The sequence below is a fragment of the Canis aureus genome, chromosome 1, assembly GCF_053574225.1.
Source record: "Canis aureus isolate CA01 chromosome 1, VMU_Caureus_v.1.0, whole genome shotgun sequence".
NCBI lineage: Eukaryota > Metazoa > Chordata > Mammalia > Carnivora > Canidae > Canis > Canis aureus.
In genome coordinates, this window is record NC_135611.1 from 89126979 (window position 1) to 89152404 (window position 25426).

Here is a 25426-nt window from a genome sequence, read left to right on the forward strand (position 1 = left end):
ATCTAAACAGAAACAAAATGAACTCAGGGTTATGAGGTTATGATCCTGATGTCCTGGGATTGAGCCCTTCATTGGGCTCCCTGCTCGGTGAGGAACCTGCTTTTCCCTCTCCCTCTACTTGTTGCTCCACCTGCTTCTGCTCTTTCATGCTCTCTCTGTGTCAAATAAATAAAATCTTAAAAAAACCAACAACAAAAGAAAACGAACCCACAAAACTCAAGCAGAGAATACAATGGTGGTTGCTGGGAGGAGTGGAGTTGAGGGGTGGGTGAAATGGGTGACTGAGGTGGAGAGGTTATAAAATGAGTAAGTCACACGAGGGGGAATGTAATGTTACATCATGTTCACAGCATGTCAATAATACTGCGGTGTAAACATGAAAGTTGCCAACAGAGTAAATCTTAAAAGTCCTCACCACACAAAAATATTGGGGGGTAACTTTGTATGGAGAGGGATGGTACCTCAACTTACCGTGCTGACTGTTTTGCAACATGCATAATCATCAAATCATTAGGTTGTACATTTGCAATAAAAAAAATGCTACCTGTGAATTACACCTGAGTAAAAAAAAAACAAACAACAAAAAACTAAATACTCAGCACTTTCCCTTTACTTTTTAAAGATTTTATTTATTTGAGAGAGAGTGTGTGCATGAGCAGCGGGAAGGGGCAAAAGGAGAGGTAGAGAGAGAGAATCTCCAGCAGATTTCTCACAAAGTATGTGGGGCTCTATCCCAAGATCCTGAGACCATGACCTGAGCTGAAACCAAGAGTCAGACACTCAACCGACTGAGCCACGCAGGCACCCAGCACGTCTCCTCTTTAGACTGTGATCTCCTGGGGGAGAGGAATCACATCTGCCCCTAGCACAATGTCTGGCATGTTTGGGGCTCAACAAGTATTTGTCGAATTTATGAATAAATGAATAAAAGATGGAGGGAAAAAATGTGTTCTCTGAATTAATGCTGAATCCTAAATTATTCCTCATAAAATGTCAGATATTTGAGAAATTCACTTCAATTTCCTGCCCATGCCAAAATCTACGTAGGATCATTTGAAAAGCTAATCACTTCAGAAGCAATTCTACAATTTGTCAAAAGGGAAAAAAAAAGGCATCTAGTAAAATCCAGGTGCAGATTATGTGATGTAAATCCTTTTTTTTTCTTTGCTGGGTTTGGGGCGAAGGGGGGAAGCTAAACCAACAGGCATATTATGAAGCTTCTATCAAGCTCCAATTTTCTCTGCAGGTGCTTCAGTCACAACTGGGAAGGGATGTGACACCACTCTTAGGTTCACCTGTCATCCCAGCAGGCCTGAAATGGTCCTAATTCCCAAAAAAGAGATCTTCTCTTGGGAGGCTGGGTAATGAGGCAGATTTTTTGCTTCAGGATCCTGAGGAGTATTCTTCTTCCCCAAACATGTATCATCATTTGCTTGGTGACCTAGTTTCCTGATATTGGGGAGAGGTTAACTAAATCCTTTTCTTTGTGTTTTTTTTTTTTTAATAAAAGGTAGTGACACCATATCCACCAGCCCCTCATGCGTGTCTGCTCTGGATCGAGTTATATTCAGTTGATGAGACGGGGCAGGTGGGGTATTGTTGGCAATAAAATAAAAAGGCTTTCTGCCTCCAAAATGTATCTGCTGCTCTGTCAGAGGAGGTCTCACCCAGACTCCCCAGGCTTACTAACCTGCTTGGGGAATTCTTGAGTTGAAGAACCTTTTTATCTATCCCATGTGCCTGCAATTCATGGAGACCTTTTCTAGGCATGTTTGTAACCAGCATCCACTCCAGTGCAGTACCAGGGAAAATGTTACTGACCATCAGACAGACTTGTGGGTAAATACTAGAGTCTCCAATTATACAGATAATTTTAAAATTTTATTTTTTTTCACATTCACAAGCTATTCATTCTACTATTATTTTGGCACAGTAATAAAGTGGCTCTGTGATTCCTTCTACTGTGTAGAGTCTACATCCACTCCCATTCCAGCACGCACACTCCACCTTTGTCAAGTTTTGATCTCAGCGATCCCTTTTTTTTTAAAATAAATTTTTATTTATTTATGATAGTCACACAGAGAGAGAGAGAGAGGGAGGGGGGCAGAGAGAGAAGCAGGTTCCATGCAGGGAGCCCGACGTGGGACTCGATCCCGGGTCTCCAGGATCGCGCCCTGGGCCAAAGGCAGGCGCCAAACCGCTGCGCCACCCAGGGATCCCCGATCCCTTTTTTTTAAGAGGTCTTGCATCTTTCTCGTTTTTGCCCTATGTACTTTGGCTGTTATTTACAACCTGTTTCACTTTACCTTGCGATGCTGAGATGGAGTCAGCACACTACGTCCCTCAGGCTGCTCTGGCCAGAGAGGAGGGGGTAGGAGGGGAGAAGCCTTTGGTCCACCTCTTTCTCATTTTTTTTCTTTCTTCTTTCTGAGGATAGTGTCTCTGAAGGCAGCTGTGTCTCTGCTGCTGGCCCAGCAATTTAGGTGATGTCCTCCTCCGATGTCCCTTCTCATAAGGTGCCAGCAGGTCCTCAGGTGGGGCCTCCTTCACGAGTCTAGGTTCCGTAAGGTGGCAGGGTGAATGCCCAGAGCTGCTGCCCACAGTCATTTACCTGGGTTTCTAGAGCATCGCCTTTTTACGTGTCCAGCTACAGTTGGTAACGAATTCTCTTTACTAAATTCTGTTTGAAATTCCAAGTGTGTTTTCTGTTTCCTTGACTGGATGCTCACTAATAAAACATTCCAGGATGGCGTTTTGAAAAAAACAATGAAGTCCTGCCCCTTATGGTGGAACTTATGGGAAGCTGCAAGGTGTTGAGTATGGAATCGCTGGATTATTTTAACAAATACTTTGATGGTGCTTGCTAGGTACCAGGGAGGTAATATACGTGCTTCCCCATTACTTTCTCAACTAATCTTTGTAACAACCATTTGGAGAAGCAGTAAAACAATCCACATTTCAGGGACGCCTGGGTGGCTCAGTGGTTGAGCGTCTGCCTTTAGGTCAGGTTTTGATCCCTGAGTCCCGGGATGGAGTCCCGGGATGGAGTCCCGCATTGGGGTTCCCACAGGGAGCCTGCTTGCCTAACAACATTAGAGAGCTAGAAGGGGTGCCCTCACTGGTGGTTTATAATGAACATGCAAGACAAAGGCCTGGCTGGAGGTAATGAATGGTGGTGGTAATGGTCTGTCTGCAAGGTAGAAGTAACCAGACTAAGGACCATAGAAGAACAAAGAGTCTGGAGGAGTCAGATTCAATATCCAGCACCCACAGGAGGGCTCAGAATGATATCCTGCATCAGCAGGCAGCTGCCATGTGCACAGCAGATGCCAGAGGCAGATGCTGTCCCTCCCTTGAGGTTATGAGTAAGGATCTGGAATTACTAGAAAGTTCTGGCCACCCACCTCCTTTCCCCCTCATCTTGTAACAAATGTCCTTTCTTAACCTTACCTTTTCCACGGAAGATATAGGATTGTCTAAATCAAGAAGAAATGTATTTAACAAAAGTCTCTCCTCTATAGTCATGTAAAGATGTGGTGTCTACTTGAACGGCTGGAAATAAAAACTTGAGGAAGGAGCTATTTCAGGTCGCTTGTGGATTTCAGTCAGTATGTCATATTTTTAGTGTTTGAACACTGGGGCTCTAACATCTTGAGAAGCAAAAATCCTCACTTACAATCACATGGAGAAAGAAAAGGCAAAATGGATGAGGGAGAGTAGACCTCATGTGGGTGTTACTGAATTTCCATGAAAAGCATCATCGTCTCAAGGGCACGAGATCTGAAACGGGACAGCATGGGTGAGGGTGGCTGGTGCCTCGTGCTCAGTATCCATGCTATGCATGGAAACCATGGCTCCACTTGGCTGCCACTTGACCTCGGGAAAATGACTTGATGTTGTGAACATGCCTCATCTATAAGCTGGAGATAATAAACATGATGACGACCTTACAGGGTGGCTGGGAGAATGAAATCACTCTGATGCATATAAAGAACTTAACAGGGAACCTTAGTAAGGCCCAAGAATTAGCTATTATTATAGTTAGTAATATTATCAGATGATTTTGATGGTTTGAAGTACAAACACTGCTATGATAAGAGTTCCCGTAGCCATGATGTTCTTTTATAAAAAGCGATTATTTATTTATTTATTTATTTGAGAAGGAGGGGAGGGGCAGAAGGAGAAGGAGAGAGAGAATTTCAAGCAGACTCCATGCAGAGCGCAGAGCCCGATGTGGGGCTTGATCCCATGATCCTGAGATCATGACCTGAGCTGAAACCAAGAGTTGGATGCTCAACAGAATGCATCGCCAAGGCACCCTGCCATGATGTTCTGAATAAGCAACCTTAGCCAATGACTTTGAACAAACGTCATGGGCAGGCATTCATATGAACCCACCACTTTGTCTAACAGAAATACTTTAGTTATTAAGCAGCAAAAAAGTCGCTCAGTTATGAGCCATAATTCATGTTAGGAAAACCGGGTCCATCAATCCTGCACAGCGCACACAGCAAGGACAAGACAGAAGGACAAGAGGCTGTTAGTGAAAGGATGTTAACAGTGGAGAGAATGTGAGGCTTGCGCCCCAGAGCGCGTGTTCCAGTTAAATCCTACTGGTGCACCATGTGACCTTGTGGCAACGTGTCACAGAATGCACGTGTCTTTGCGTTTCCCTTTCCTTGTCTCTTAGACAAGTCTGTAAGGTAACGGGTCATTCCACCTCGGCTCCACCCCTCTCCTGGGTTTATGAGACTCTAACAGCAGGAAGAAAAGTACACAAAACAACAGTCAGATCCCCTGGGTCAGCCTCTGAGATCTATGACACTGGACTCATCACTCCGGGAGACTTTGCAAGCTATCCCTCTACGTGCAAATGACCAGCAGTGTCTCCTCTGATACAATGGCCTTTCTTAGAACACTCCAAATGCCCCCAGGGTGAGCCACCTATTCGAAACAGTCACCAGTAAAACATGAGACCGGCCAGGGCAGCAATGAAGGTAAAGGCAAGTTTGACAGGGAAGCTCTACGTAAGTTGGGATGCAGTAGGATTCTCAATACTTATGCATGATCAGAGCACCAGCTTTGTGACCAATGGTGCAGGAAATCATGAGGGAAATTAATATTCATGAGTGTAGTGGATTTCTGCTTTAGATTCTTCTTAATTTTGAGAAAAAACACACTGGCCATTGCATTTCTTAGAGCTCAATGTATGCCTTCTCTAAAAGAACAGAGCTCTTACAGGGAAAGAAGAATTCAAGGATCAAAAACTCAGAATTTAAATTGTACCATCTGATTGGGAAGGACAGACCCACAACACATTTTCTCCACTCCTACGAGCTGCGTGCTCTAACACTGATCTGCACAGTGGAAGTTCATGAAAACAGGTACGCCTGGTCATCAGGTTAAAAATATACTTTATTTTTTAAAGGATTTTATGTATTTATTTGAGAGAGAGAAAGAAGGAGAAGGGGAAGAGGCAGAGGCAGAGCGAAAAGCAGACCCCTCTGCTGAGCAGGGAGCCCGATGTGGGGCTTGATCCCAGAACCCTGAGATCATGACCTGAACCGAAGGCAGACGCTCAACCATCTGAGCCCCTCAGGTGCCCCAATATACACTTTAAAAATGCTATTTTTTGCTTTACTCAATTTTTGGAATATACTAAAAAAATTGAAAAGAACAGATTGCTATCAGAGTCTTTGCAGTGACAAAGAATAATCCCTCAAAAAGGGGAATAATTCAGAGACAGCAGTTTTCCCACTGCAATATATAATTTAGGTATGGAGACATCCCAGCACTAACCGACACCTTTCAGAGTGAAGGATTTTAAAAAGACTGACAGAATGACGACCACTAATGGAAGTATTTATGGCTGATTTAAGGGCAGGGATGTAGAGCTTAGAGTTGGAATGGAAAAAACAGGCCACCCCGCCTTAACAGAACAAAGATTCAAAGACAGAAAAACCTAACATGTGAATTATAACATCAATATTCAACTTATTCTCTTTCCAGGCTATTTGGATTAGGTTTTAAAACATAGTAGGCTGGAAGAGATTTAGAATAATGTTTGTTTATCATCTCCAGAGACTTCACATGGGTCTAGGAAGGCTCTAAAGGGAAAAAAAATGATGGAAAGTATGACAATATTTTTTTTCAGTTTGCTGGTAAGGCTTCCCTGTCGAACAACTAGGGTTGGGCATGGTGGGGCAGGTAGGGATACTGATTCCCAGGAGTTCACAGGCTATTAATTTCTTTTGAGCACCTCTGTGCCTTTTTAGCATCTTTTCCTTATGATTGCCCTAAGGCACTGGGTATGATCAGAGGCATGTCTTTGGCTTCTCTTCTATCTCCAGGCTAAAATCAGAAATGTCCAGGGGGTCAGGTAGGCAACATCTCAGGTGAACAAAGCAGAAGGTGGTGACTCAAAGGGCCTGTGCTTCTCCCCTCCAGCTGGTAAATGCTAAGCTAAGTGGGGCCCAAACTAGTGATTTTTCAAAAGGACCTGGGTATTTTAGTGAAACTGCTTGATTTTTAAATTATAGCTTATTTAAAAAACATTCTGGGGTTGGGACACCTGGGTGGCTCAGAGGTTGAGCGCTTGCCTTCTTGGCTCAGGGTGTGATCCTGCGGTCCTGGGATTGAGTCCTGCATCGGGCTCCCTGTAGGGAGCCTGCTTTTCCTTCTGCCTCTGTCTCTGCCTCTCTCTCTCTCTGTGTCTCTCATGAATAAATAAATAAAATATTAAAAGCAAAACAAAACATTCTGGGGTCACCAAAATGCTTTTTGTTGGCTTGTGGTTCATTGTCAGGGCACCTGCTTGATTGTGGCCAAGGCTGCAGGGCTGCTGGTGGCCAGTTTGGTGGTGTCATCCAGGGGTGATTTCCTGATGTCCAGTCCAGAGTCTTTTCATGGACTCTGTAAGCATCTAATTCCCTGTATTAAATCCCTTTCTTCCTAAGATAGAGCAGTTTCTTGTTCCTGTAACCAATCCCCGACCAGCAGCTGTGACATTCAAATTACAACTTGGAGATATATAATGCCAAGGAAGATTTGCTTTAGACGATTCACTTCAAAAAAAGAAAGGGAAAAATACCGCAGATAACACTAATGTTTTTCCCATCCAAACATATATGATAATTACTATCATCATGAATAAAAGTACCAAGAATTATGCCACAGCCTGGGAGCATGCAGTGCCCACACTGGCCAGGAAGGAGGCAGTTCCAGATGGTGAGGGACCTCATGAATACCCCAAAATTGAGTACTTCTGGCTGAGAGACTGAATATTGACCCACAACCGCTATCATTAAAAAGACCCAAAAAGCCCAAACCAAGCAAAAAATCCTTTTATTCCGGTGTTGAAAATTCTAGTAAATAATTTAACAGCATATCCAATTGTGCGCCCTGGATAATGAGAACAGTAGCAAACAGTAGGAAACCACCATGGCTTCACAAAGAATTGTTTTCGACCTTGTAAGAAACTTCCTATGACTTTCCAGCCGCTATTTATATTGGAGAACAAAACAACGGTGCTTAGCTCTACCACAGAAACAAGAAAGCTGTTGCTTGACTAATTTACATAACAAATTTGAATATTTAAGGTACACATTAATGTAAGGGATAGGTCACTTTAAATTCGATTCACCCAAGGAAGCTAACCAAATTTCTCTTACGGTTCAGATGAGCGGAATAATTTATAATGCAGCCTTATCTGGTGACCCTTCCAGCAGAGCTATCTAAGCAAAGCTCCATGAAGATCCATGGCTCACCCTGCCATCTGTTTCACTTCTCCAGGCCGAGGCTGGCTGCCTCCTCTGCTACGCCCACCCCCACTATGTCTCTAGCAGAGAAGGAAGAGAATGGCAACAGAAAATGATTTCTCCAGAAGCCCCAATGACCACACGTTAACTTGCCAAAAGAACAAGCTAGAATCTATAAACATATATGTTACAAATGAGTCTACCATCTTGAGTCCTCTTTCTGCAAGTGAGCCAGGCTGCATCCCTAGGGGTAGAAGATGACTTATGGTGTAAGAAGCACTTTGCCTACACAAATGTGATCTTGATTCTCAAGAGTTGGATTTTTAACAAGAGCTAGTCCATAATTTAATAGATAATTATCAAGAACATATATAGTAGACCCTGCCTGGCAAGTGGGACTAGTTACAGAACTGCACATATGGAAAGAGAAAAAAGTCAAACAGCTAAGCCCACAGACAACATTGTGGTCCTTTTGTAAAGATATCATCTTCTATTATTAAAATCAACGTTTGACAGTGTTTTGTTTAAAAAGCACACATATCTAATAATACATTCTCCATTTAAGAAATTACAGTAGTCCTCATCCAACGCTCAAATCTTAAATCATTAAATGTGTGAGAGTCACTGGATTAGCTGCCTATGGCTGCTGTAAGAAAGGATCATGAACTGACTGGCTGAAAATCACACAACTTATTATCTTGCAGCTCTGGTGGTCAGAGTCCTAAAGTTCAAGGTGTTGGAAGAGCTGGCTTCCTCTGTGAAGGCTCCAAGGGAGCATCTGTTTCCTTGCCTTTTCTGGCTTCTAGAGGCTGCCTGCACTTCTCGGCTCACCACCCTGTCCTCCACCTTCAATGCCAGGCATGTGGCACCTTCCAAGGTATCTCTGTCCTCTGCTTCTGAAATCACTTCTTTTTGTCTGACCCTAATCTTCTGTCTTCCTCTGACCAAAACTCTGTGCATAATCAGATTTTACTGCTTGAGGACAGACTGGCATACTGTTAAGAATTTTTAGGAAGGACACATTTAATGTAAACACTTCTTAGCTTCCCTGTGGGTTTGAATTTGGTGTGACTCCGTGATCTATGAAGGAACATAAGGATAAAGTTATCTACTGCCTGAGTATTAAAAAAACTATATAAATTTTTTTTTTTTTTTTTTAATTTTTATTTATTTATGATAGGCACACAGTGAGAGAGAGAGAGGCAGAGACACAGGCAGAGGGAGAAGCAGGCTCCATGCACCGGGAGCCCGACGTGGGATTCGATCCCGGGTCTCCAGGATCGCGCCCTGGGCCAAAGGCAGGCGCCAAACCGCTGCGCCACACAGGGATCCCAAAAAAACTATATATATATATATTTTTAGACCCTGTGATTTCATTGAGACAACCTAAAAAAATTCAAGACACTTTTCCCATCTCAGGATCTTTAATCACATTGGCAAAGTCTCTCTTGCTATATGAGGTGACACTGTCATGGGTTCCAGGGATTAGGACAAGGGACAACTTTGAGGGACCATCTGCCTACCACAGTTACTAAGGCCATGCAAATAGAAAGAGAATATTCAAAGGTCTTTACAGTTATCTGCAATATTAACCAAGAGTACTTGCCAAAAAAAAATCCATTCCTAAGAAATTATTAAAAGAAATACGATGAAAGGTCTTCTTCCCTAGAACCAAGTATATAATTTCTATAGGACATAATGATTAACTGTGGAGAAAAATAATGAGGGTTTTCCCCTGGATGTGCTTGCTTCTTGCCACAGTAAAAATCAAGCATGTTCTCTCTTTCTCTTACTTATAGGGCAGGTGATAGTCCCATCTTGGTTGCCAGGGACAGCATATTCTAATTCAGAGATACTTGTCTAGCTGTGATGCTGATGTAATAGCCAGATTGGTAATATGATCATGCTAAGTCTCACCTGTTTGAATAGAGCGCAGTCCTGTCATGTGGACAATGTTCATCGACATATAGGGAAGAAGACGAAATGGTGGTTGCCAAGGAAGCAGCTTCAAACAGTGATGGGGTGCTAGGCACCAGGTCTGGCCTGTGTCGGGATCCCAGTGCTGGGTAACAGAAGCACAACACATACTCGTGAATCTCTGCAAAAAATGGTGCTCTAATATGTGTAATAATTTAAATTGACTCCAAAGCATTCATTTTACATTATCAGGTTGCAAATTAAATTATGAATTCACTTCACTCTTCCGAACTGCCGCAGACATGTAAAATAGCTTCTTGCAAACAGGTTAACCAGAAAGGAAATGGCATTAATTTACAAAATGGCTTATGGAAATGACATTATGAATGTTCTTTTAAAACCTAATAAAGTGATTTACTGTTTCAAAAGATGATATAAAATGCTTGTAGGAGCTTAAGGAGATAATTCGACAGAGATTAACAAGATGATTGGCAAATGTAGAGACACACAGGGAACCTGCTTTCCCTCCCTAGGATATGCATGTATCTATCATTCTCAATTTAGATCTAAGTGCTCAGACTTTTTAACAGCCAGGGAACAAATGCTTCCCAGACTAACAGCCAGCTATCTCTTAACCCCTTTTGTGCCCATACACATCTTTGAGCATCATCCACGGCTCCTCTTGGCCTCATATTTTAAGAGCCAAGGCTGCCTTTTTAAAAATGAAAAAACTGGGACGCCTGGGCGGCTCAGTGGCTGAGCCTCTGCCTTCAGCTCAGGGCGTGATCCTGGGGTCCCGGGATCGAGTCCTGCATCAGGCTCCCTGCATGGAGCCTGCATCTCCCTCTGCCTGTGTCTCTGCCTCTCTCTCTCTCTCTCTCTCTCTCTGTGTCTCTCATAAATAAATAAATAAAATCTAAAAAAAAAAATTAAAAAAAAATGAAAAAACTCCCATTTCCTTTATAAAATGTAGGTGCTTGTGAAAGTGTTTACGCAGGGAAGCAGAATAGTCAAGGCTGAACAGGGACCCATGCCTACTCTCTCTGTGTCTGGTGGATTCTTTCTTTCTTTTTTATTCGGAGATCATTTTTAATCATCCCAAACTCAAACGGTGGACAAGTTGGTATCCCTTATTGCCCAGCCTGTCAGAGACAGTGTTTTAATGACAGATCTAGTCACCAAGAACAGAGTTGCTTTAAAAATACACATGCAAGGAGCACCTGGGTGGCTCAGTGGTTGAGCATCTGTCTTCAGCTCAGGTCATGATCCTAGGGTCCTAGAATCAAATCCTGCACTGGGCTCCCTGCAGGGAGCCTGCTTCTCCCTCTGCCTATGTCTCTGCCTCTCTGATAATAAATAAATCTTAAAAAAATACACTTGCAAATCCCCAGTGATAGAACACTGTGGACATAATAGTTGTGGATGAGTCCTGTCCTTCAACTTCTGTAGCTCGGCTCAAACTAATTTTTTTTTTAACCTAGGGAGGTATTTGATTTTTAAATTTTTATGAAGATCTAATTAACATATAACATCATATTAATTCTAGGTGTCCAACATGACAATTTCAAACACATACCGATTGTGAGATGATCATCACAGTTCAGGGAACATCCATCACCACATAGTTACAATGTTTTTTTTCTTGCAATGAGAATTTTTAGCAACTACTCTCTTAGCAACTTTCAAATATACAGTAGACTGCTGTTAACTAGGGATGCCTGGGTGGCTCAGCAGTTAAGCATCTGCCTTTGGCTCAGGGTGTGATCCTGGAGTCCTGGGATGGAGTCTCACAATTGGCTCCTCGCAGGGATCCTGCTTCTCCTTCTGCCTGTGTCTGTCTTTCTCTGGGTCTCTCATGAATAAATAAATAAAATCTTAAAAAAAAAAAGACTGCTGTTAAAGTCACCATGCTGGACTGTGGATTTCTTTAATCATTCCCCTAAACGAAACTAAGACAGATGATAATAAATACAATATAACTTCAAGGCACTTCTAGTATTCCTTTACAGGCTCAAAATTATGTATTTTTAGGAAGTGTATGAATGGAAAACAGTCCTAATGGGCACTATGGCATGAGTATGAGGTTTTGGATTTGGGGTTTGAAGAGGTGTAGATGGAGGGGTGGAACGCGGCATAGAGGGAAAGGGTAAGGACAGAAGGGCTGGACTCTGGACCAGGAGACTGGACACACTTTAAAATGTGTGAGAGGGTGCAGTTCTGCCTTCGATTCAGGTCAAAATAAAGAATTGCCATGATGAACAACAGATGGTAATCATATAAAAACATAAGTCACAAAAGTGCTCTACATGCAAAAATTAGAAAGGCTTCAATGTAATATGACAGCTGGCCAGTGATCTTTAATATACTTGATCCCACCTTCTAATTAAATACAAAGGAAAATATTGAAATGTTATAATACTGAAAAGTGCATCTGAAAAATAACCTCCCATCAGAGTCTAATAAATTGCTAGTCAACATAAGGCAGATGGAGCTAAATTAGAAAGGCTCATGCAGACTCTAGTCTTGACTTCATAAACCAGAGGCTACCTGAGTGATACTATACAGAGATACATGATCTGTCCAGGGACTTGGGCCAGACTGAGGAGCTGACCCCCAATCTTTTAGGAATAGCTCTTTGAAACAGAGAGCTGTTTCCTCAAGCTCCTATATCTTTCGTTTTTTTTTGAAAAACAAAAAACAAAAATACCTAGCATGGTAGACAGAACTCTAGGATGATCCCCAGTGACCTGCACACTTGATCATCTCCCTTTGAGTGTGGGTGGAGCCAGTGAATATGACAGGACTTCTGTGATTACTGTATCTTACACGGCAAAAGAAATTTTGCAGATGTAATTAATATTACTAGTTAGTTAACTGTGAGTTGGTCAAAGAGAATACAAGGGGAGCGGCTGGCCTAGTCAACTGAGGCTTTGAAATCTGTGTCTGAAGGTCAGAGATCTGAAGTGGGAGAAAGACTGACTGGTAAGAAAGTCTTTTTTTTTTTTTTCTGGTAAGAAAGTCTTGAAGATGCAGCAGGCTGCCTGGTAAGGAATGTGGATGGTCTCAGGGGGCTGGACGTAGTGCGCAGCTATCAGACAGGAAGGTATGGGCCCTCCACCCTACAACTACAAGGAAGTGAGTTCTGCAACCACGTGATGACCTTGGAGGAGGCTTCTTCTCCAGCACCTTCAGATGAGAATGCAGCCCAGCTGACACCTCGACCCCAGTTTCTGAGACCTGATGAGCCATGCCCAGAGAACTCAGGTGAGCCTTGCCAGATTTCTGACTTACACACGGTGGACTACTAAATGGAAGTTCTACTAAGCTTCTGACATTCTGGTAATTTGTTACAGGACAACAGAAAATGGATACAATCCAGAGACATGGATGATGACACAGAAGAGAGGATTAAAAACTAGAGGGGAATTAAGGGAATTTGGTGATGATGTGGTGCCTATGTAAAGGGAAGCCCCCAAGTACAGAGCATTCTAAGAAGGCTGAACCTTGTAGCAAACTTTGTACATATAGAGAGCTGTCCAGATAAACTCATTTTATAATAGTATGTTAACATTTTCAAAGAATATGCTCAGTAGGTTTTTCTTTGATCTTCAGATGCTTTTCTGGGTGAAGTACCTTTAAAAATGAAGCAATGGGTGGAATAAGTCATCTGTGAAAAAAAGTACAATATGTGCCCTACTTCCCATGTCTGCAGACTTTCTGGAAGTTATGTAGTGTTTATATTAATACCCTTTCCCTCCCCACAGATGAATGACTGGACTTGCTGCTTTAACTCCAGAAGTTATATGGTGCATATGACCTGTAAGTTTAACTAATACTGTTTAACAATCAGTTAATCCTATTTCCCAGACTACAGACACCTTGCAGTTTTATAGGTGCTCTGAGAAGACCAGGCAGTATGGTAGGGGAGATGCTGGTACAAGGGCAGCTTAGGGCAAGGGGCAGAAACGGCAGCCATCAGCCCCGAGAAAGGAGCAAGTCATTAACTCCTTTGTCAGAATCACTGAATCTGGGTCTTAGCTGGTTTCTTGGAAGATGAGAAAGAAACTAACCCAACGTGGTACACGTGGATAAGCTCTGCAGAAGGGAACACGAAGAACACCTGACTATAATGACTCTGGGGGAAAGGAAAGCTCCAGAAGAAATCTAATCTAATCAAAGTAGAAGAAATTTTCAGGAAATGTTGGGATTCCCAAAAGAATATACTGATTAAAAAAAAAAAAAGTCTAAAATGTCACTTCCTCTCCTAGGATTAGAAGAGGAAAAAAATAAAAACCCTCATGACCAACTCGACAGACAAGGAAAAGTATGTGATAAAATTCAACACTCATTCTTGATAAAAAAAACTTTTAGCAAACCAGAAATAAAAAGGAACTTCCTTGACCTGATTACAGTGATCAAATACAGTAAACTTCTTTCTCAACAGTGAAACACGAGAGGCATTCCCTTTAAAATCAGGACACGGCAAGATTGCCTGCAATCACCACTTCCATTCATCATTGTTCTAGGAGTCCTAGCTGGCAGGTAAGGAAGAAAGGAAAAAGAAGAGAGGTCTACACAGTAGCAAGAAACAGCCAGAAAACCCAGACCTTAAAAAGACACTATTTGAAGGATGCCTGGGTGGCTCAGCGGTTGAGCGTCTGCCTTTGGCTCAGGTGGTGATCCTGGGGTCTTGGGATCGAGTCCCATATCGGGCACCCAGCGGGGGGTCTGCTTCTCCCTCTGCCTGTGTCTCTGCCTCTCTTTCTCTGTGTCTCTCATGAATAAATAAATAAAATCTTTTAAAAAACCCACTATTGAAAGGATAGAAAATACATGTCTGTGTCTCTCTCTATCCATTTGAGAACAAATCTAACAAAAGGGAGATGTATATGACAAGCAAAAGGAAAATTATAAAACTTTTATTAAATTCATTAAAGACCTAAATAGATGGATAATTCATTATTACATTGTGTATATATGTGTATATGCATATATATACAATGCATATGTGCATTTAAAACACATACACACACACTGTACACATACCAAGAACAAAGTCTATAGTAAAAATACAAAAACGTGCAGATTTGTTACCTCCTGATAGTGGGGTTAGGGTTCTTTATTTCTAAATATCTTAGTACATCTTCCAGCTTTTTTTTTTATTATCAGCCACATATATTATTTATGCATTTAAAAATTTGTACTATGTCATACTGTAAATATCCCTTTGAAGTTAATAGATTTTATTTCTTTTTTATTTTCAAAAGATTTTATTTATTTATTCATGAGAGACATTGAGAGAGAGTCAGAGATATAGGCAGAGAGAGAAGCAGGCTCCTCACAGGGAGCCTGATGTGGAGCTCGATCCCAGCACCCTGGAATCATGCCCTGAGCCAAAGGCAGGTACTCAATCACTGAGCCACCCAGGTGCCCCTCTTTTATCTTTTTTTAAAGTCAGTTCTGTGCCCAAAGTGGGGCTTGAACTCACGACTCTGAGAGCAAGAGCAGCACGCTGTACTGACTGACCAGCCAGGTGCCCCCGTATACCTTGTTTCTTAGAGCAGGTGTGTTCTAATTGTTCTACTCTGAGTCTATATCACCTATAGAAGCAAAATCAGAAGGACTTTTTCTTCTTTTCTCTTTTTAAAAAAGTTACATGTTTTTACCTTCTTCATCAAGGCTGCTGAAACTCTGCCCCTCAGTCAGCAAGTCACGCTTCTCATCCTTCCATTCCTGGCTAATTGAAGACACGATCTCTTGAGAGGTTGCCTTCAGGGCAGCGATGGAGTTGCAACGCTTTTTAGAAGGTGAGGCCTTCAAGGCTAGACAGGAAGGAAAAAGGAGAGACAAAGACACTTACTGTTAAACCACATTAATTTTTTTTATTCAATTAAGACTTTTTCTTATTAACATAGTTGTCATTATTTGAGCAGAAAGCAAGGCACTTTGTTTTATATATATGAGGAAAGGGAGACAAAACTGTTTTGGCAATTTTAGTCGTCCACAATGACTTTGACTTCAATGAGAAGATCCTAGAATGTGCGTGAACTGGAATACGCATCCAGAGTTTGAAGTCAAGTCTCACCCACCCGAGGTGAAATTTAAACGTTCTATTGCTGAAGGACACTTTTTTGGCCGCCAAGCAATGTTTTTCTAGGGCTGGGAGGAGGTTGGGTGGGTTGGTAAATGCAGATGGTAAAGCAAGGAGAATTCTCATGACCCTGGTTTTATTAACTTGGGGACTGGGAATTTCTAAACATGCCAATGTTTAATCTGAATCTTATACTCATGAAGCCCAATTTAGCCAAAGTCACTTCTGGTTGCTTTTTGCTTTTAAAGTGACTTTCCACTGAAATTTCCTGCCCTCTGGATCCTTTCTAGGTCACGGCTATGTCAGATGTATAATGTATCATTCAGGCCTGACCTTTGTCCCAACAGCATTCTACAACCTCGGCAGTGCGCTGGGGACCTGGACCATGGCAAATGGACCTCATCGTCAATCCTGCTTGCCAAAGGCTGTGCCTTTACCAATGATGCGTCTGTGGAAGGGGCTCTGGCAGCAGCCAGACTGTCCCTATTCCTATGCAGTCCCTGCTGCAATAATTCTTGGCTTAACACCGTCAGAGAATTTCCTTGGAGGGGAAGGAGTGAGGGAGTCGAGGCTTGTTTGTGCTCTCCCTGAACTTGTTTTTGGCAGTCTCTCTCTGCCTTTGAAGGTGTGCACACTGGGGCCACCTGAGCGCCGATGGACTAGAGTAATCGTGTCTGGCCTTGGGAAGCTCAGAGCTTAGATTGCCAAGCTCATCTGGGGCCTCCCAGATGAGCTCTTGCAAGAGCTCAATTGGACAAGGACTCTGGGACACACAAGCAGGGAAAGAAGAGTGGGCAATCTCTCCACTCAAAGAGAAGGGAAAGTGTATGTGTCCTGTGAGCAGTCTTACTACCATAGTAATATCATCATCATCATAACTAACATCTGGAGAGAGCTTTAGGTTTTGGAGGTCAACATTCAACCACCATGTGGCTATCTGGGGGACGTGGGCCACCCTTCTATAGGTCTAGAAACTGAGACTGGGAAAGTTTTGACTTGCTTGAGGTCACAGAGCTAGAACTCATGAAACCCCAGCCATCCTTCTAGAGGATTCCACCTTCCTGGCTGATGCGAGGGGGAGAAGAGAGAAAATCAGAGCTGTTTTTTGACGGGAAAGCATTGTGAATGTTTAAAAATCTATCAAAATGGATTTTTTTAAAAAAGATTTTATTTATTTATTCATAGAGACACACAGAGAGAGAGGCAGAGACACAGACAGAGGGAGAAGCAGGCTCCATGCAGGCAGCTTGATGTGGGACTTGATCCTGGGTCTCCAGGATCACACCCCGGGCTGCAGGCGGTGCTAAACCACTGAGCCACCAGGACTGCCCCCAAAATGGATTTTAATGGAAAGTAAATGGACTAAATAAGTCATATTTTCCTTAACTCCTAATCCTATCAAAACAGTGGTGACACCTGCTTTCCAGGCTTCTGCTTCAACATTGTTTGCTTTTATCTTATTTTTATTTTTTTTTAAAGATTTTATTTATTCATGAGACAGAGAGAGGCAGAGACACAGGCAGAGGAAGAAGCAGGCTCCCTGCGGGGAGCCCGATGTGGGACTCGATCCCAGGGCCCCAGGATCACGCCCTGAGCCAAAGACAGACGCTCAACCATTGAGTCATCCAGGTGCCCCTCTATCTGCTTTTATAAACTCTCACCCTTTGTCTTCCAATATAATATTTTAAAACTTTTAAGTCAGAGGATTTCAAATATGGCTCGGGGACTACTAAAGGCCCCTGAGACCCTTTAGAAGGTCTACGATGTTAAAACTATTTTCAAGGGTGCCTGGCTGGATCCAACTGGTACAGCAAGTGAGGCTCTTGATCTTGGGGTTGTGAGTTCAAGCCCCATGTTGGGGATAGAGCTTACTTTAAAAAAACTGTAAAAAAACTATTTTCATAATATCAAGACATAATTTGCCTTTCTCACTCTTAAGAGTTTTTAGATGCCACATGTCCTCTTGCCATAGACTGAATTCAGGAGCAGATGTGAGAATCTAGAGGTCTTCTATGAACCAGCGTTGGGGATTGGAAAAAATGTAAAACGATGCCACTTTCTCACTAAATTGTTTTATTTATTTATTTATTTATTTATTTATTTATTTATTTATTTATTTAATTTTTTTTTTACTAAATTGTTTTAGAAAAGTATTACTTGTCACAATTACTTTTTATGTGAATTTTTAACTTTTTGTTGAAAATGGCTTTTTTAAACATGCATATGTTTTTAAAGTTACTACTTTGTGAGAATTAATGAATATTTAACATTTTCCTCAGTGTTAAATTCTAATATGGGAAATATTGCTAGAGAAACAGCCCACATGCCTGCAAGCCTTTTGAGGTCCTCAACCATTATAAAGAGTTAAAGTGGCCGTGAGACCAAAAGTTTGGAGCACTATACAGATCTTCGGTCAATGCGGATTTTCTAAATTGAGAAACAGCTAGGATGAAAAGAATGTTGGCAGCGGCAGGGAAACGTGAACCAGGGGAAGATACTCCGAGAACTGGGTGTCCTTGTGGTTCACAGTAGAGGAAAGGCCAAGAGCTATTAAAAGAAATAGGTCTTTGTTTGCTATCCGCCTCACACAGGAGGAGGAGCAAGGAGGACCAAAATGGAACCCCTGCCAGGGCCACATGGTACCTCAACGGTGAATCTTCCTTAAAGGAATTATCTGACACTCACTCCTGGGATGAGGATTCAATTTTGCAAAAACTGAAGGCCACAGGGACTTCTCTTGATTGGATAACCTCAAAAAAAAAAAAAATGGTTTGGGTTGCTGGTCACTTTCTTTCATGCTGCAGAAACTTCTGGATTTGTTTTTGACTAAACGGTATCTGGTGATAAGGATCCTGTGTCCATTTTTAGCCCTACATTCTGCCATTTACCTGCCTCTGTATTTTACTGCTTTTTAGCACATCTAGTTGCTATTCCTAGAAACTACCATGTCTATTCCTACCCCTGGGCCTTTGCACATGCTATTTTTGTGACTTCAGATGTCCTTCTTGCTCCTCTTCCTAATGAATGCTAGCTTTTATTTTTAGGACTTACTTTATTCTCACTCTGAAGCTCTCTTGTGGAAGAATTGGTCTTATTTCTCTCTGTGTACTTACAGTAGTGTATATAAAAACTCTACTAACAGTTGCTTCATTAGATTATAAATCTGTTACATGTTCTCATCATTGACCCAAAAATTACTGAGGGAGGAACTAATTAATTAAAAAAAATCTTCCTATATTATTCATGCTTAGTATAGTGCTAGGTACATTACAGGTGCTCAACTGTTGGTTGAATGAATGCATTATTTTCTGAAAATCTTACAGCAGTTGATTTTTACCACATGAATGTACTATTCCTTTCAGGAAGCTAAGTTTCAGTGCTTTAGATACATTATCTGGGTAGAGATTTCAGTGAGGTTTCAACATTATGATGACTAATATTTCTAGAAAAAATTATACGATTTTGCAGACATTATTACATTGCCAGTATGACTCAATTCTGGGGTGGAATGTAAGGATTTAGTAAGACTTAAAAAGGTAATTTGAAAGAAGAAACTTGAAGACTTGGGACTGTTTTCTTGGGGGTAGAAGCAGGGAGGAAAAGTTTTTACCTACAAAGAAAGTACGCTTCTAAGCATTAAGAGCTTTAAAATAATCACAGTTGATAAAACATCTTAAAATTATATATTTTTTTCAGTTTTTAGAATAAAAAATTTATTATTGAAGTATAACTTACATACAATGTTACATTAGTTTCAGATGTATAATATATTAGACAATTCCATACGTTACTCAGTGCTCACCACAGGAAGTATAATCACCACCTGTCACTACATAATATTATTGACTATATTCCCTGTGCTGTACTTTTCATCTCTATGACTTACTTTATATCTTACAATTTGTACCTCTTAATCCCCATTATCTGTCTCGCTCATCCCCCCACCTATGTCCCCTCTGGCAAACAGCAGTTTGTTCTCTGAATTTTAGGGTCTGTTTGTTCATTTGTTTTGAGAACAAAACACTACATGTAAAGTGAAATTATATGGTATTTGTCTTATTTCACTTAGCATAATATCCTCTAGGTCCATTCATGTTATTGCAGATGGCAAGATTCCATCTTTTTTATAGCTGAATAATGTTCCACTGTATACAAACACCACATCTTTTTTATGCATTCATCTATAGATGGACACTTGGCTGCTTGTATGTCTTGGCTATTGTAAACAATGCTCCAGTAAATAGAGGTGCAAGTATCTTTCTGAGTGAGTGTTTTCATTTTCTTTGGGTAAATACCCAGTAGTGGAACTACTGGATCATATGGTATTTCCATTTTCAATATTTTGAGGAACTGTTTTAGACAGTGGCTGCACCAGTTTGGATTCCACCAACAATGCATGAGGGCTCCCTTTTCTCCACATCCTTGCCAACATTTGTTATTTTTTGTCTTTTTGATGCTAGCCATTCTGACTGGTATGAGGGGATATCTCACGACAGTTTGATTTGCATTTCCCTGATGATTAGTAATGCTGAGCATCTTTTCATATGTCTGCGGGCCATTTACATGCCTTCTTTGGAAAAATGTCCATTCAGGTCCTCTGCCCATTTTTTTTTTCTCTGCCCTTATTTATTTATTTATTTATTTATTTATTTATTTATTTATTTATTTATTTATTTCTCTGCCCATTTTAAAATCAGATTTTCTTATGTGTGTATTGAGTTGTAGAAGTTCTTTATATTTTGGATATAACTCCTTATCAGATGTAAGCAGATCATTTGCAAGCATCTTCTTCCATTTAGTAAGTTTCCTTTGCTGTGTACAACCTTTTTATTTTGGTGTAGTTCCAGGAGTTTATTTTTGCTTTTGTTTCCCTTGCCTGAGGAGAAACATCCATAAATATTTTACCTAGGGTGATATCCAAGATAGTACTGCCTTTATTTTCTTCCAGGAGTTTTATGAGTTCAGGTGTCACATTTGAGCTTTTAGTCCATTTTGAGTTTATTTTTGTGTATAGTGTAAGAAAGTGACCCAGTTTCCTTTGTGTATAGCTGTCCAGTTTTCCCAACACTACTTGTTGAATAGACCATCTTTCCCCTGTTGTATATTCTTGCCTTCTTTGTCATAGATTAATTGATCATACAAGTGTGGGCTTATTTCTGGTCTCAATCCTGTTCTATTGATCTATGTGTCTATTTTTGTGATGGTACTATCTTGTTTTGATTACTATAGCTTTGTAGTATATCTTGAAATATGGGATAGTGATATCTCTAGCTTTGTTCTTCTTTTTCAAGAGTGTTTTTAGCTATTTGGGGTCTTTTGTGGTTTCATACAAATTTTAGGATTAGCTCTTTTAGTTCTGTGAAATTACTGTTGGTATAATGAGAGGGATGGCATTAAAGCTGTAGATTGTTTTGGGTAGAATGAACAATTTAACATCGGTTCTTGCAATCCATGAGCATGGAATATCTTACTATTTATTTGTGTCATCTTTAATTTCTTTCACTAATGTTTTATAGTTTTCAGAGTACAGGTACTTTACCTTCTAAGTTTATGTCTAGGCTATTTTATTATATTTGGGGTAAGTGTAATTGGTGATTTAAAATATTTTTAAATTTCTCTTTCTGCTACTTCGTTATTATTGTATAGAAATGCAGTGAATTTCTGTGTCTTAATTTTGTATCCTGTGACTTTAATGAATTCATCAATCAGTTCTAGGAGCTTTTTTGTGTAATCTTTGGGGTTTTCTACATATAATAGTATAATGTCATCTGCCAATAGTGAATGTCTGATGTCTTCCTTGCCAATTTGGAAGCCTTTAATTTCTTTTTCTTGTTTGACTGCTGTGGCTATGACTTCCAGCATGACACTGAATAAAAATGGTGAGAATGGACATCTTTGTCTTGTTCCTGATCTTAGAGGAAAAGCTCTCATTTTTCACCATTGAGTATAAGGTTAGCTGTGGGCTTTTAAAATATGACCTTTATTGTGTTGAGGTACGTCCCCTTTAACCCTACTTTGTGGGAAGTTTTTATTACGAATGAATGTTGTACTTTATTCAATGCTTTTTCTGCATGTATTGAGATGATCATATGAATTTTATCCTTTATCCATATATATGTATGAATAAATCTATGTCTATAAAAGATTTTATTTATTGAGTGTGTGTGTGTTTGAGCATGTGAATAGGGAGGAGCAGAAAGGGAGGGAAAGGAGAAGGAGAGAATCCCAAGCAGACTCTGTGCTGAGCATAGAGTTGAGCATGGAGTCTGCTATAGGACCAGATCTCATGATCCTGAGATCATGACCTGAGTTGAAGCCAAGAGTCAGATGCTCAACCAACTGAGGCACCTAGGTGTCTCCTAAATGGACCTTTAATATGATTTTTATTGTATATATTATTCCATTAAATTGTACCATAATATATTTAACCAGTATAATACAGGGTTGGACTTTTAGGCAGTTTCTAATTTTTTCCACCACAAAATAGGACTCTTATGATTATGGCCTCAAATACCCAATGGGATACTTAACTCTAATTACTAAGTCATCACAGATTTGGGGAGATAAGTAGTCCAAACCCTGCTAATAAATATCTTGCAAAGATACACACAATAAGATCAATGAGTAAGTGCTACAAGTTACAAAAATTCCTAAGAATCTTACCTTGAATTTTCTTGAAAACTCTGGAATTCATAAACTTTAGAAATCTGTCAGCATAAAAGCTTGGTCGATGAACTGAAACAGTGTCCTGAAAATACAAATCAAGTGTCACAGGTTTACCTTTCACTTCATTTCAAGCTAAAAGAAAGATCTACCCATTTGGTTCTCTGTTAGCCAATGTCCTTAACCAGAAGGCATGGATGTTGGCAGCCGGAAAAGAGCAACACCCTGTGACCTGTGGTGCCTGGGAATCAGGCTGGGGAAGCAGGCATAAGACAATATGAGCAAAGATCCTAGATATTCATGATAGAAGAGACTATGAAGAGTGGCACGGGACAGCTAACCATGCTTTTTATAAAGCATAACGGCTGATCCTCATTCCACTGGCTGCCATGTGGGGCTTTTAAATGCTTTTTACATACAGGCAACCAGTGTTTCTAGTGTCATCTAAAATGAAGGATAACGCTTTCAGTCGGGGACAAAAATTAGGGACATAAAACAAGCAAAAGAACACTAACGTAAGAGTGAAAAAAGTGTGGTTTTGCCTCATAGTAATCAGGTGCACAGACATAGAAGATTCCTTGGGGACAAGGCTGACTGATGAGCTCCGTTATGCTGAATTCTCTACTAATTAGATAGAATTGAACTGAATTGAATTGTTAACTCAATTCTCTCGTGCTTGGCAGGAGTCTTCAGGACTGAAGGGGCATTTTATTACAAACCCAGGAAAGGAGATGGAGGAAAAAGCTAATTCTACATGTTTATTCAGTGATCACGTATTTATTGTTTAAGATAACATTTCTAGAAATAGTAAACGTTCCCTTTTGATGCTAAGATTGTGGACTTTAATAAAAAAAAGTTCTGAAATTTCACTTTTATTATTTTTTAAAAATTGTATTTATTTGACAGAGAAAGAGAGAAGGAGGGAGGGAGAGAACAAGAGTGAGCCTGAGCATAAGCTGGGGGAGCAGCAGGCAGAGGGAGAAGCAGGCTCCCCACTGAGCTGGATGTGGGACTCGATTCCAGGATCCTGGGATCACAACTTGAGCTGAAGGCAGACATTTAACTGACTGAGCCACCCAGGGGCCCTGAAGATTTAAGTTTAGATGGTATAAACCGCCTGCTCTGAGTTTGGAAGAAGCAGCCCACATTGGACCAAAGGTCTGGAGACCTGGTTCTGGTGTTAGTTCTAACTTTAATAAGCAGTGTGATCCAGGAAGAAGACAGTGTCATGGTGTCTCCATCTTTTTTTTTTTTTTTTTTTTTTTTTCATCTGTGAAATAGGGTGTTACGGGAGGCATAGGTAATTCTATCATCAGCATGTTATGAAGGACGCTGTATAGAGGAAGCCTCTTTGGCCAAGGTATAAGGGTCTTCTAGACCATCAGAGATGCTGTAGATATGGTGGGAATCTCCTGCTGGTTTGACATGCAGCTCCTGTCTGAAGTGGACACGTACAACAAGCATAGTAGTTTAGAAATATAGTGCAAGACGAGTAAGACTCAGATCTTGCTTTCCCTGAGAAGTTGGACCGTGTTTCTCTTTGATATGAAGAAACATCCGTTAAATAAGAGGCATGCTAGCAGACAAACAAAAATGAATTTACTGCTTACCATCCCACAAATAAATGATGCTCTTAAAAAAAGATCCCACCAAAAATGGAAGGTGTGTTTTAACTAGACAAAGGTAGGGGCCTCTGAGCAGCATCTGATCGGTTAAGAACTGGGTCATTTACATCAGAAATCTTAGCCTGGTAACAAGGAATTAGAGTTGTCTCGGAAACAGAAGGGGAAGGGTGTTCACTGTCTCTCTTCTATGCTGAACATATTATGCAGGCTCTACTTTTGTCAGCTGGAAGGGGAAAAAAAAATGAACCCACCATCTTGGCCTTGAAATAGAAGGAATCTTTGATCTGAATAATAAGCCTACATTTAATTCTTAGAAACAAATTTGTGGACCTGTTGTTTACAAGTGCATTCTGACAAAGCCCATTCCTTAGCCTGTGGACAAAATGCAGATCTTTCGTGCTGAAAGGTTATTACCAGTCTTCCACAGAACTGAGGAAGTGGGTGTTCTTTCCAATAAAGGAAAAAGAATGGTATCTATAATTTATCTTCTTTCAGAGGAAAGCCTCTGCTAACATCTTTTAAAAAATGTGTGAGCACATCTTTGCCCGATATATTCTTTGAAAGTGTCACTTCGGGTTATTAACTGAGGGAGGCCAAGGCCAGTAAATGTTCTGTCAGCAGCAAAAAGTTCAAATCTAACATCGGGAGAGGAGAGAGCATGTGTGTACGTGTTTTGAAAGAGAGTAGGGAGGGGGAGGGGAGGCTATTGCTTGATCATTGTTTTCCTTTGTTATGTAATTCTGGGTCCAACAGACATCTTCACGCCAGTCTAGTCTCAGTTGTGTATGCATCCATAACAACTCGTAAGTTTTCACTTGTGATGTCTTTATTGTGTTGAACACTAAAGTGCATTGTTTTATTTAATCCCTATGTCAGCCCTTTGGGGCAGGTCCTGGGTGCTATCACTATGTCTCTGGTACAGATGGGAAACCAGGCCAAGAGAGGCCAGATCACAAGTAATGTGTCTAGATCACGTGGTTAGCAGAGTGGTGAAGGCAGGGTTCAATTCAAATCCAGGGCCGTGGACCACTCAAGTCAGGTTCAGACCACCCCACAGTTCGGTCTTGTGAGAAACTCATTTCACCTGTCCTCCTGATTCTCCCAGCACCTACGCAAAGAGTATCCCCCTTTTTCTTAGCATCCTCTCCTCTTATAAGTGGGTCCTTCAGATTTCACACAGATAAAATGCCATCGTTTTGTCTGCTGACATGACTTCCTAGATACACCCTGAACTCTCAGAAATCACAAAAATAGATCGTTTAACAAGGAACAGGGGAATCACATACCCCATCATAGACAAGGGCTTTCCAGGAATGTTCTAGCTTCTTCATTAACCTAAATGTAAATAGATAGAAAAATAAAAATGAAAATGT

At 40.9% G+C, this 25426-nt stretch overlaps 1 protein-coding gene across 6 annotated transcripts in view; it reads right to left on the reverse strand.

Moving 5' to 3' along the window:
* Positions 1 to 25426, reverse strand: part of PIP5K1B (phosphatidylinositol-4-phosphate 5-kinase type 1 beta) — a 300319-nt gene that overhangs the window by 61675 nt on the left and 213218 nt on the right. For 5 of the 6 annotated variants that reach the window (XM_077907918.1, XM_077907928.1, XM_077907937.1 and 2 more), the window contains 4 exons: positions 25340 to 25388; positions 22429 to 22513; positions 15341 to 15496; positions 9675 to 9819 (listed from right to left, as the gene is read on the reverse strand). In XM_077907918.1, coding sequence (XP_077764044.1) covers positions 9675 to 9819; positions 15341 to 15496; positions 22429 to 22513; positions 25340 to 25388 — 435 coding nt within the window. Of the gene's footprint in view, positions 1 to 7327; positions 8838 to 9674; positions 9820 to 15340; positions 15497 to 22428; positions 22514 to 25339; positions 25389 to 25426 lie in introns of those variants that run through there. The other variant, XM_077907952.1, reaches the window with a different exon arrangement.